The 12,460-nt window shown below is 34.8% G+C and overlaps 3 protein-coding genes across 3 annotated transcripts in view; 1 reads left to right on the top strand and 2 right to left on the bottom strand.

The window, feature by feature from the left end:
* Window positions 1-436: 436 nt before the first annotated feature.
* Window positions 437-12,460, bottom strand: part of LOC108741009 (sodium- and chloride-dependent GABA transporter 1-like) — a 19,687-nt gene continuing 7,663 nt past the window's right edge. The window contains exons 2-3 of the mRNA XM_018475572.1: window positions 1,380-1,816; window positions 437-920 (exon numbers count right to left, since the gene is read on the bottom strand). Coding sequence (XP_018331074.1) covers window positions 574-920; window positions 1,380-1,788 — 756 coding nt within the window. The 5' untranslated portion in view covers window positions 1,789-1,816 and the 3' untranslated portion in view covers window positions 437-573. The remainder of the gene's footprint in view (window positions 921-1,379; window positions 1,817-12,460) is intronic.
* On the top strand, window positions 5,344-7,609 carry LOC108741008 (PI-PLC X domain-containing protein 3). The gene is made up of 6 exons (XM_018475571.1): window positions 5,344-5,577; window positions 5,775-5,932; window positions 6,000-6,250; window positions 6,615-6,803; window positions 6,853-7,145; window positions 7,208-7,609. The coding sequence occupies exons 1-6, from the start codon at window positions 5,499-5,501 to the stop codon at window positions 7,558-7,560; spliced, it is 1,323 nt and encodes a 440-aa protein (XP_018331073.1). The 5' UTR covers window positions 5,344-5,498; the 3' UTR covers window positions 7,561-7,609.
* LOC108740985 overlaps window positions 7,927-12,460 on the bottom strand; it is a 28,775-nt gene continuing 24,241 nt past the window's right edge. The window contains exons 4-9 of the mRNA XM_018475537.1: window positions 10,208-10,428; window positions 9,984-10,141; window positions 9,567-9,821; window positions 9,275-9,505; window positions 9,014-9,214; window positions 7,927-8,842 (exon numbers count right to left, since the gene is read on the bottom strand). Coding sequence (XP_018331039.1) covers window positions 8,156-8,842; window positions 9,014-9,214; window positions 9,275-9,505; window positions 9,567-9,821; window positions 9,984-10,141; window positions 10,208-10,428 — 1,753 coding nt within the window. The 3' untranslated portion in view covers window positions 7,927-8,155. The remainder of the gene's footprint in view (window positions 8,843-9,013; window positions 9,215-9,274; window positions 9,506-9,566; window positions 9,822-9,983; window positions 10,142-10,207; window positions 10,429-12,460) is intronic.

Here is a 12,460-nt window from a genome sequence, read left to right as displayed (position 1 = left end):
CACTTCTATGCTCGCGAACGGTTAATTTAGAAATTCGAAAAAGGTTGTTAAAGGTGTATGTTTGGAGCACGGCGTTGTACGGATGCGAAACATGGACAGTGGGCGTGGCGGAAAAGAAAAGGTTAGAAGCGTTCGAAATGTGATGTTAAGGCGGATGATGAGGATATCGTGGGTAGAAAAGTTTAGAAATGAAGAGGTAGGTATTGGAAAGAATAGGAGAACAGAGGACTATATGGAAGACAATAAAAAATAGGCGAGATAGGCTGGTATGACACCTTCTTCGGCATGAAGGTCTAGTCAGAGACATATTAGAAGCAGATGCAGAAGTTAGGGGGGGTAGAGGTAGACCTAGATTAGATTACTGTTCGCAAATAGTTAACGATGTGGGCTATTCTAGTTTTAGGGAAATGCGAAGTTTAGCTCAGGATAGGAAAGAGTGGAGGTGCGTATCCAACCAGTTTTAGGACTGACGACCTTATGATGATGATGAAGTCTTATTCTTGGTTTCGCTAAGACTACTTTTACTAACCATTTTATCGATTCCTTGAAATCCTTCAACCCATTCTTTATGAATCAACTTACCTTAGAATTAATAAAAAATTCGTTCCATGTTGTTTCGGGAAAAATACTGTAGATGAGATCAAAAGGCATGATGCCCAACATTTTGGCGCAAACCACGAACATGCCGAAGACTGGAAGAAGTACAAATACGTAGATGACCTTCCCGTAGGATCGAAGCCCTTTGCTTAAAGAAACGAAGACAATCATCCAAACGACGGCCAAATTAAAGGCCAATTGAAATTTTATTGTGCAATAGGCGTTCCCAGCGGCTAAATGGTGTCTCTGAAGAACGACGCCACTGAAATAATCTGGAACCGTTTCCGACAATTTGAACGTTCCATTTATTGGTTGCTTAATATCTAGAGAGAAAAGAAAAAATCATCCTCTTATCCTGTTATCTATTATGTATGGCATAGGCATTTTAATTACTGTAATTGAACATTAAATTTCTTCATCACCCAGAAGGTTTTATGATATTTAACCGCCCTGGGCGTTGGTAATAAACTTATTGATGTGGCACACCTCTGTTGTGTGACTCACATTAGCTAAAAGCCACTTTTGTAAATAGGGCACGGTGTTGGGAACAAATATATCTGAATGACGAAACATTAAAAACTTAATTAATTATGTACGAAAACATTAAGTATCTAGGATTATTTAAACAAAAAAATTTATGTGAGGTAAACAAGTCAGTGCGTAAATATTAATATCAAAGAACACTGTAACATCTTCCATTTTTATTATTACAGGGCCTGCACATTATTTTTGTTTTAAAGAGAATAATAGACGCCTCTTTCCATTGGTATATTTGGACTTACCATCTCTGTAATAGATAAATGGTTCAGCCCATCTGTACCGATCAGTTTTAGTGATAAACGAATCGCGAAAGAACACGAACATCCAAGATATTCCGACGATGCTGTACAACCCTATGAGTGCTTGGGAAACGAGTAGAGCAATCCCGACTCCCTGAAATAGGGGCGAAATTCTCCACATGTCTATAACACCTGCTCCCAGTTGTTGTCCGAGACATAACTGGAGTGTAAACAACGGCAGGCCGATTATTATTGAAAGTATGAAGAATTGGAGGATGAAGTTAGCCCCAAATTGTACTGATAGGATGGCGAAACGGCTGATATTGAAAAGCCCGATGGTACAACCCAGACATGCTAGCATGGAACTCATACTGTGAGGCCAGTGTCCTATTGGACTGTTCCTCACTGGCATATCACTATAGCGAGGCCGTTCACATGGTCTGAAAAAAACAGAGAAAACAATTAATCAGTTTTTTATAATCTCATGCTTGGCTATGATATTTTTGGTTCTTTTATGCTAGAGGCTCTAATACTAACAAAAAAAAGCTTTTTTGTACTATAGAAATCACTTATTACCAGCATACATGAAGATGGTATAACCCTAACAAAGTACGTACTAATTATTAAGCACGATAAACTACATTATTTGAAAATGATTATCATAAACGTTATAGTTATTGAGATAAACCGTAACAAATAAACAGAATGACAGACAACAAATTAAATAACAGTTAATTACAGATTCTCTATTTCTACCCCTAGTTCTAATATGAACAAAAGTATAAAGGCAAACTTGGTTGCTTATAAAACCGACACTAACGTTTCGCAAACCTACCTTGATAAAGCCTGCCAAAAAGGGGCGAAACGTTGGTATCGGTTCTATAACCATTAAAGACGTAATCACCCTCTTTTGCCTTAATTCTTTTATTCAGTTAATGATATAGATACTCATAATATAGATGATGGACCTTGGTGTGTGAGCTTCTATTAAAAACAAAAAAAAACACACAATCGATACAAATCTTTATTTTCAAAAATTATTTTCTGGTGGTGTTTTAAACACCCTGTGTGTCTTTTCGTACTCGATGTCTTGTACTTTTCTTGTCTACACTCTTAGTATCATCTGCTTTGACCTTTACAAGCGAATTCCTTAACGATGTCCGACTTAATAGACAAAAAACGTTGTCCATATGAAAAAAACAGGTGATAAGAAACGTCGAAGTATGCATTAATCTACAGTATAAGCGACTATTTCATCTTTAGTATCGTCGTGATTCTTATTCGAGAAGTAGGTATTTACGGTATTTTAGTGTTATATATTCTTAAATAACTGATTATTACATTTTTTACTGAACGTATGGTTTAATTAATACATGGTGTTTCAATGTGTTGTATGTTTAGTGTTTTTGTGCAGTGAATATAATAAGTTCGATTTTCCTTTCAATGGATAATGGTACGTATAATTTTTTATATATACATGTATACAAAGATTTGTAATAAGTAAATACAGTAAGTACTAATTACAATGTTTCTTTTATAGGTATACCGATGTGATTTGGAACTATTAAGGCAGCGCAATATCTACAGAAGGTAAAAACTTACTTTGTAATATTTCTTTTGTATAATTACCTAAAGTATATTAAATGCATACATATGTATATGCATCCTATTTTTTATAAATTGTATAGGTAATATTATACTTTATTTTAGACTAACAAAACAAACCAAGGTACCTAATGGTAATCAGTTTTAGAATTTAACTAATAATAATTTTGGTACATTAAATAAAACGATACTGTACCTATCCACATTTAATTCTAAAAGTAACAAAAAGGGTTTGCTTTTTAATTAAGTATTTGACGCCAAAAGAGCTTTTTACTTTTGTTATATAGGTTTGTCTGTTATATTGTTGCTGATAAACGAACTACATGATTTTAGTATGATCTACTTATTTCTAGTTGAGAAGAACATATCTATGAAATTTTTTAGGGAATATGAGTTTAGACAAATACTTAAATACGTATACAACACGTATACAATGGCATTTTTAATTATTAATAGTGGTTAATATGAAATATTAATGGGAAAATTCATTTTCAATTTTCCATGCACTACAAACTACCTCAAAAAAAAATTCCCTCATTAACCTGAAGTAATTTGTAGTGGATGGAAAATTTAAAATGAATTATCACATTAATATTTAATACTTGCGATCACTTTCTAACTATTTATAATTATATGTAGTTTCTTTAAAGGTTATATCTAAAGACGTCCCTTCAGAATCTAGAATACAACCCATCAAGAAATTTGTAAACGGTCATATAAAAAGGTCAGATAGGTATTACATAGTATACAACAAACCCTATATAATAGCATACTCTAATAAGGGTTATATTGTAACAAAATATAGGTCGTGCTGCTAGAAAACGCCTTTCTTTTGACCCTTTTGTAGCCACTCGACATGCAATGTCCACTGATACATATATAAAGAAATCGATAAAGTTGCGAAATGTTTTCCCAAATCAATATATTAACCTGCACTTATCGTTGATGGTATTTTGTAGTAGGCGAAGAATAAACTAAGAAAATAGCTTTCAATTTTATCTTTCATTAATTAACTAACATTATTTACAGAAGTGCATACATATGTACTTTCTCAAAATACAATGGTATGTAATAAAAATTATGATATATAGTATACCAAGAAATCTAGCTGCAATTTTAGTACTTTAACAAATTAACAAACATTATTGTGGTACCTATATAATTAAGCTGGACATTGTTCGTAATTTTGATGACTTTAATAAAGTTTTAATCTATTATTCCTGACCAAGGCTGCCACCTTTCAAAACTGACAAACCAGAAGGTTTCGAAAATAATATTTTTATTAATTTTAACTATTAAATCTGGCTAGATCTTGTCTGTCCATAAGTTCTCAAAAACGAAAGTGGTACTTACTGATAGGGATAGATAATATTTTGAGTTTTTGTTTTGAATATTTAAATTGGTCAAAGACCGGACTTGTCTTCTAAAATTGATTAAAAGTAGCGACCACCAGCTTCTTACAAAAGCGCCTGTAGTCGCAACCACAAGAAGCCACCTATGGCGACTACAAGTGGCTTAAGTGTTGTTGAAAAAGGTGTCTGTCATTGTGTTTATGAAGACACTAAATAACAAATCAGTTTAATTGTTTAAAAAGCATAGATGTGAAAGAGACCGCAAAAGATATTATTTATTTTCCGCAACTAATTAATTCTGATAAACCATATCACGGAAACTTTTTGTTTAATATATATGTCTGTAAAAGTTAGCAAATTAATTCTTTTTTTTAACATTACATAAACTAAATAATGATTTCGTTTTTGACAGTTCCCACATTATAGCCCAAGTCCAATAAGTTTCGATTTCCTTTCGAAAAAATTCGGTTACGTAATATCATCAGCTTTTTTCTCATGAACTGCGGTCAGTTCCGTGACAGGACCGTTTGGTATAAAAATAAAAAAACCGTACAGTTCGCAACTAAGTATAATATTAAAATAAACTCAATGTTCCTGCCGTTGAACAAAATCATAACTGGTCACTTCGCGATCCTACCACTAAAAAGTGAAGGTCATCACAGACAAAAGCAGTAAGCATTTACACTGTCTGTATGTCTTGTGAAGGTTAACATACGCTTTGTAGAACACGTAGACACATCTAATATAAGTCGTCGTTTTTACTTTTAACTTATAACATATAACTGCTTATTATTTATAAGAAAAATTAACCGCAGGGTCCACTGCCCACTATGTTGTCCTTTTATTCTACTACGACTTAAAATTAGTATATTTATAGTANTGATGCGATTGTCAATTGAATTTCTGATCGCGTCCTATAAAAAAAAGCGGTGCGTGCAAAAGCCTATATAATAATTATTATTTATTCCGTTTGTGACGCTAACAATGTGATTCGGCTTGCTTTACTCTCTCGGCAAAAGGTAATTAATTGTAGTTGTAGTTCATTGGTCGACAAGTGTAGTTGTTGTTGCACAGTAAACCAGAGAAGCATCTTCAACAAGAGGGTCGTCGTTAACATCGAGCTATTTTTTTTCATAATAAGTACCTAGATTTCATAGCAGTAACAATGCATCGATCTCTGGTTCTGTTAACAATTTCACTGTCGGTCACCGTGAATTACGCTTTTGTAATTCGTAGAGCAAGAGGTATGTATGTGAAAATACGTTAATTAAACACTTTCAATACTCCGTTTGTGATTCAGTTCTGATTAGCAACAATTACTATTGAATTTATGTTCGATCTTAATTTTTTTTTGAAGACCCAGATTCTCACGAATAATTTTAACCATCAACTACCAAAATTAAATGTTTTATTGAGTTTTTAAAATGCTGGACTATTTCAGATGAAAATCAAACAGTTAATAGATGCGGTAGAGTATTTTTAACCGTTTCTTCATTCAAACATACATTTTTGGAGCTGAATTGGCAGATTAGCGCTTGTAAATCAAATGATGCGTCCAGACCTGATCAAATCGCTTTGTACAATTCAGACCCTAGAGCGGTGCGTTTCTCAGAATTACTTAATACCTTCATATAAATTGGTGTCCTTGGGTAATTTTTAATTTCAGGGTTCTGCGAAAGAGTTGCTCCGTATAAATCCGTTAAATTATGTGGATCAATTTTATCGAACCAGTATACCCTTCGGGTTTCCAACTTTGCCGGGAAATTGGAACTATAACAATTTCATAGACGGAAATTCAACTACAGTTCCGACCCCAGGAAGTCACTGTTTTCCCTATTGGATCGCGTCGTTAAAAAGCGACAGAGTAATATATACAGAGTGCTTCAAAATTCAGCCCACTTGGATGGCCGATAATAGGTAGTACTTAAAGTAAGAATCTTGCAAACGTAAATGATTCATAATTTATAAAAGGCAAATGTCGACAGCAAGTATCATCCGGCAACGATTATAAGAACATAATTTTCTCATTTAAACCAATAATATGACTGAAACTACCAAAAATTATCAATCATTTTCTATACCGGCTTATGTAACTGTGATATTTAAAGGTTAACAGCAGAAAGAGAGATTTCAAGAAGTTTGAGTTATCTGGTTTTTGCCTTTGACGAAAGATGTATTACTACTTCTCTTGTTAAACTGTTTTTTGCAAAAAATACCTTCATTAAAACTAAAAATGCGTAGATACATTTGACCAGACTTTCATGGTATCATAAACTTTTAGCGAAAAGCTTGCAAAATTGCCAATTGGAAAAGCATTTATACCAGGAACTCATAATTCAGCAACATCGCCGAAAGACATCACTTACGTCGATGCTTATTCGGTAAACCAAGACAGAGACATATGGACACAGCTTGTGTTTGGTAATCGATATTTGGATCTCCGAATCGCGTACTACAAGCAAAGCGACAGGTAAGAACTAAAGAAAAGGAAACACAAATGTGAACTTTTTTGATTACAGATTTACGGTTAATCACGACCTTATCAGTTTTGGAAGTGTCCATGCCGTATTCGATCAAATAAAAGCATTCATTCGACTGGCTCCAAAAGAGCTGGTCGTAATAGATTTCCACAGATTTCCGTATCCAAAAGATTTTCCCCATGGCAAATTCGTACAGCTGCTCAAAAACGAATTTGGTGATTACTACGTTCAGCAAACAGTTCCCAAAAATGCCAAGGGTCATCTCTTCAGTGAAATATGGGCAACTGGTAGAAACCTCCTCCTCTGCTACAACCACCCCAACACCAGCATAAGTAAATCCAATCTTCAATGGAAAAAGACTTAGGCTGGGATTATTATTTTTTTTTTATTTTAGAATATTCCGATTTCCTTTGGCAACCTATCTATCAGTATTGGGGAGATAGAAGTTCAACTTCCGGTTTGAAAACTTTCGTCAAATCTGCAATAGACGATGCAAAAAATAGCAACGCTTACAATCGTTACTCCAACCCCCTGTGGGCCATAATGGCCGAATTGACACCAACAAAGTTCGACGTTATCTTCAATTTAAATGACCTCCGTGAATTAGCAGACAGGGTAAATCTGCCAATAACCCGATGGTTTAGGGACGAATGGCCCAATGACGTCAACATTATCGCTTCGGATTTCTTCCTGGGTAACGATTTAATCAACGTGGCCATAGAAGCAAACGTACTAAAGAATTATTAAGTCAAGTACATTAATAATAATAAAAACGAAGAATAATAAAAATATTAAAAAAAAAACGCATAATAGTTTTGATTAACGTTACCTTATCTTGCAATTGTTATTTTAAAATGTTGAAATAGTTTGATAACTGATTTTATTACGTTCAAAAAACTGATAAGATATTAGGTGACAGTCAGTGACGAATTACTCTTCACATTGCATCAACAGTTTAAGAAAAATTGTCCGTTTCCTCTAACAAAGTGCCTAAAGACACTTGAAATATTGTGTAACGTGTTTTGATAGATTTGCTCAATATCATTCCTGTTGTTATATCTCTAACGTTTCACGCATGTTGAATAAAAAACGCTCTTTATTTTGTGTAACGTTTTATTTTCAAACACATATTTGATATAGTAATCAGTTCTTGACTCGGTTATTATTGTACCTTAAAACAAAGAGTAATTTCGTAAATAAATAGTGTTATTAATAAGTATTAATTAGTCCGTACGATTAATCAATCTCACAAGTCAACGTAAAAAAGGTCATGCACACATATCGGACATCCCATCATCGAAACGTTAAATTATTAATTACATGCACATAAAGACTTATAAAACTATATCACAGTGGAAGGATTCTGAAAGGCAGGTTTCACCTCATGGCCGTCGTTGGAGAAGCTCTCCAGGTTCACAGAAGTTTGTCCGATTGGAGCAACCGACTCCACTAAATTTTCCGCACTTATGGACTCCCTAGTTTCGCTAGGATCCCTTCTGAATATGTTCATCGCCCTCCTGGCACTTCTTCTAAAACTGTTCCGAAGAATACATGCAACATCAGCTGCTGAAAGAGCAACGCCAGGTTGAAGGTTCACCACTCCCGTTTCGCTTCTCGTTGTCCCATTTCTTTGGTTTTCGTTTTCAGGGAGGTCGATTACATTTACTGAAATCGTTGCCGAAGTCCTGGAATGGTTTATCTCGTCCAGGACTGCATTATAGTCAGGAGGTGGTAGGGTCGTGGTGTTACGTTCAATTTGTCGGTTGGCAGATCTGCTACTTTCACCCATAACGTTTGCTATCCTTCTAATACTTCTTCTAATGCTTTGTCTAAAGAATTTAGCAATTCTGGCACCGGTAGCAGTCGTATAAGAAGGCGGCGGAGTGTATTTAGGTGGTGGATCTTCGGTTATCGTAGTCGAAATCTGATTCGGAGGAGCCGCACTCGTGAGTGTGACGCTTGGATTTTCTTGGACTGTGAAGTTCTCCATGTGTTCTCCTATCGGTGGTCGATAAAGAAGTTGCACCCTCTGCAAAAAGTTTAACAACCTCGATCAGTGATATATAATTCAAAAACGGGGTAACGAATTACTAACAAAGTTCGGCTCCACCTCAGGTTCCTTATATAGAAGCATGAAGTAGAAAGGAAAAATTTAACGTTAACTAGATTGATTTTATTCTATTTTGGGATACACACTTACGTCTAATATGTCATCCGGTCCTTTGTTCAAGTATCTGTAACTTTGTATTACCGCAACCAATGGGACGCACAGAACGTGGAGGAGTTGCAGCATGGATCCCAATTGGCGGGCCCACAGTGGCCAATATTCCAAACTCGCGACGTGATGCCAAATGAACAATTCCCGAAAGTTGCCGTTTTTGAAAAAGATTATGCACCAAACCTGCAGGAAACCACATTTGAATTAGTCCAAATTTGAATTGGACATGAAGAGATTACTAACCATTAACGCCACAGGCAAAATTACGTTCCAAGTAAACGAAAGAAGTGCTGGTGCCCACGAAAGTACACATGGTCTCGATGGATTTGTAAAGAGAGCGTTTACAAGAGCGTCTCCACTGTACGGTCGTCCTCTCACCATAAAAACTGCCAAAATCTGAATGAGTATGATCAACATCATCCACCATTGACCTCCAACAGTGAAGTCCAAGAAGTAGATGACGTAAATTCCGAGCTAGAAATAAATAACTCACTAAATCACAACACCTATTTGTTTGCAAGGAATGAGTCCCTACCTCTGTTGCCATGGGAAGTCCCAAAACAAATCCACAAGCGCAACTAAAAAACGTAATGGTTGTTTCCCAGGATCTCAAGATTTTGGTTTTGATCGCCATGATCCCAGTTATGACACAGTGCCAAATAGCCAATTGCTGTGTTATTCCAAAGAATATCATCGTGAAATAAAACAACACAGCCCAAAATGGAGACAGCTGATTTGGACCAATGATTGCAAACGTCGTTGGTAATAATTCCGTGGCAAATCTTAATGCCTAAAAATGAACTAACATGGAAATGTGACCCAAATTTTATGATAGAGTATGTAGTCTACACCACTTATTGATGTTGAAATATTTGCGCGGCTCTTAGCGATTCTTTTACTCACACAAAATGAGACGATGATGATGATGATGATGTATAATTGATTGACTTACTTGGTATCCACTTTCGGAAGTATGATCGGTACCAGGTCTTGTAACTCTTTCTCCCACAATAAAAGACTGATGAAACATATAGCGTACTGGTGTGTTTGCCAAATTTGCTGGCAATGGGTCTTTGGTTGCCCTTAAGAATCCGTAGGAGCTAATTTTTTCTATACACAAAAGCAAACATGGGTTCAAAAACCAAATGGTTAATAATAATAACGAACGGAACATACCAAAAGAGTCTGGAAGATATCGGTAACCGAAAGAATGTAGAAGCTGAACACAGGTGTTCGCTAAGAAGGCAGCTAGAAGTAGAATAGTAAACGTTATCATTGCTATAAGACTAGAATCTCGTTGAAGGAGATGTTTATTTTTGTTATGGGAAGCTATCTGCATTGCGCTGGCTCCCAGAAGTCCCCAAGTCAGAAAGACTTCTTGACTTGCAGCTATCCAACTCTAAAAAAGATTAAAATATGTTTTGATATTTTAAATACTGCTAGACCTCTTACTTTAGGTCACAAAGAAATGTAACATAAGCAAACGTAACGGATAAACTTAAATAAGAACTCTGAACTGTTTCTGGTCAAAATTCTTCGATAGGAGCGAAACGTTTGCCTAATTTGCGAATAAATCCAATAATTTTGACCAGAAATCATTTAAGTTATGCAAAGTCTGGGTGATTATGCATAGTATAATGTAAAGGATAAATATTCGGTGATTGAAAAATGCCGATGCGTGGACATCTTATAGGCGAGCTCTAGGATTTTTTTAACACTTAAGCACAACATCTTTTAGGAAAAAGGGTTTCCTGGAAAATGAATGTACTTGTGATTAGGTAATTTTTTAAACTATATAAACTTGCTTTAATATTCTATACATGTATAAGTTTAGCCACTGATTCCTTATGTTTAAATTGAATATTAACCATTTCTAAGAAAGATTAACATATAAGTTGGTTAATAGTTTGTTGTTATAACACTTTAGAAGGGTCTTCAATTCATTGCAAGATGACTACTTAATCTACTTTCTTGTTCAGCGATCCTCAACATTTAGTTACAAACATTTAAGATAAAAAACACAGAACTATTTCAAAAGTTTACTTTTTATTTCATTTCAGACATAAGTATTTTTTGCTGTTTCTGCAAACTTTTATTTACAGCTTCAGGTTTTCTTTCTCGCATTTATTATGGCTTTTTTTTATTATTTTCAACTTCAACTTCCTCACAAGCTGTAACATCCTTATTGCTTTAGCCGTCGTAAGTGTAATCGTCCTTCTATTCATGGCATCAATTTCTTTGTTCTCTTGTTCGTTCGGATGAAAATTGTTTATTCGTCCCTGTCCCCCTCTGACACAACCCAAAAGTAGGCAAGTGTATGTACAAAGCGTTTATATTGTATCTGAGTGCGTGCTCAGAATAAAATTATAGATAAAGAAACACAAAAACAAAACGAATAGGAGTAATAAAAAGTATACCTGCAGTTGATAAAAATTAGTGAAAGAATTTTATGAACTAACAATGTTTTAACGTTCTGTAGTCTTTTGAGAACTCATAATCCGGATGTGAATGCTGTTTTATTATTATTATTATTATTGTAAGAATAGAAAAACGCAAACCGAACATTTGTTCATTTCATTCATAAGCACGAACTTTGACATTTAATTAGTTTTATGCACGAAATTTTAATCACCTTTTCAAGTCACTCTGAACTATTAAAGTTTTGTATATTTTCGCACAATCGGCTCGACGATATAATGGTGTAATAAAAACTGAAAATGTTATTAAAACTTCATCTACAAGTACTTGAAGTATAACGAATTTTCTTTGTACATTTGTAGGAACACATTAGAAATTTAATAGGCCAAAAATCGATTTAATTTTTATAGTCTAAAGAGAAAGTTTAAGCTGTGTAGGTACTCCGTAAATTGTATATTGAAAATGAAAATAAACATCAGAGAAAACATTAATTTATTTGAGTTGTTTCAGTCTATTTTGTAACTCATTTAAATTCTAATTAAGAAATATTAGGAAGGGAATCAGACAGGGATGCACACTGTCACCGCTACTTTTTAATCTATACATCGAAGACGCCATCAACATTATTAAAGACAGTACAACTGTAGGGATAGATGTGCAAGGGCAAAAGATTAGTATGCTTAGATTTGCAGATGATATAGTAGTATTAGCATCTTGCAAGGAGGACCTAGAGATGGCTTTAAATAAAATGGAAGCGGTGACAGATCAGTACTGTATTAAAATAAATAAAAGTAATACTAAAAAAGTAGGGAAAGAGCGAATATAAAGATAGGAGACGAAAAATTAGAAGAAGTGGCTGATTTTAGATACCTAGGAAGTCAGATAAGTGAGGATGGAAGGAGTAGTAGGGATATAAAGCAGAGGATAGCGCAGGGTCGTGTCGCCTTTAATAAAAAGAAGTCACTTCTATGCTCGCGAACGGTTAATTTAGAAATTCGAAAAAGGTTGTTA

The sequence above is a fragment of the Agrilus planipennis genome, unplaced genomic scaffold, assembly GCF_000699045.2.
Source record: "Agrilus planipennis isolate EAB-ADULT unplaced genomic scaffold, Apla_2.0 scaffold238, whole genome shotgun sequence".
Taxonomy (NCBI): Eukaryota; Metazoa; Arthropoda; class Insecta; order Coleoptera; family Buprestidae; genus Agrilus; species Agrilus planipennis.
The sequence above is the reverse complement of the archived record's forward strand: the minus strand, read 5'-3'. Positions and strand labels throughout refer to the sequence as shown.

Excerpts from the sequence above, each read along its gene's own strand:
- LOC108741008 (XM_018475571.1), top strand. The coding sequence starts at position 5,499 with ATGCATCGATCTCTGGTTCTGTTAACAATTTCACTGTCGGTCACCGTG. Across the intron at positions 5,578-5,774 it reads TGTAATTCGTAGAGCAAGAG|ATGAAAATCAAACAGTTAAT; the intron begins GTATGTATGTGA and ends GGACTATTTCAG. Across the intron at positions 6,804-6,852 it reads TACTACAAGCAAAGCGACAG|ATTTACGGTTAATCACGACC; the intron begins GTAAGAACTAAA and ends TTTTGATTACAG.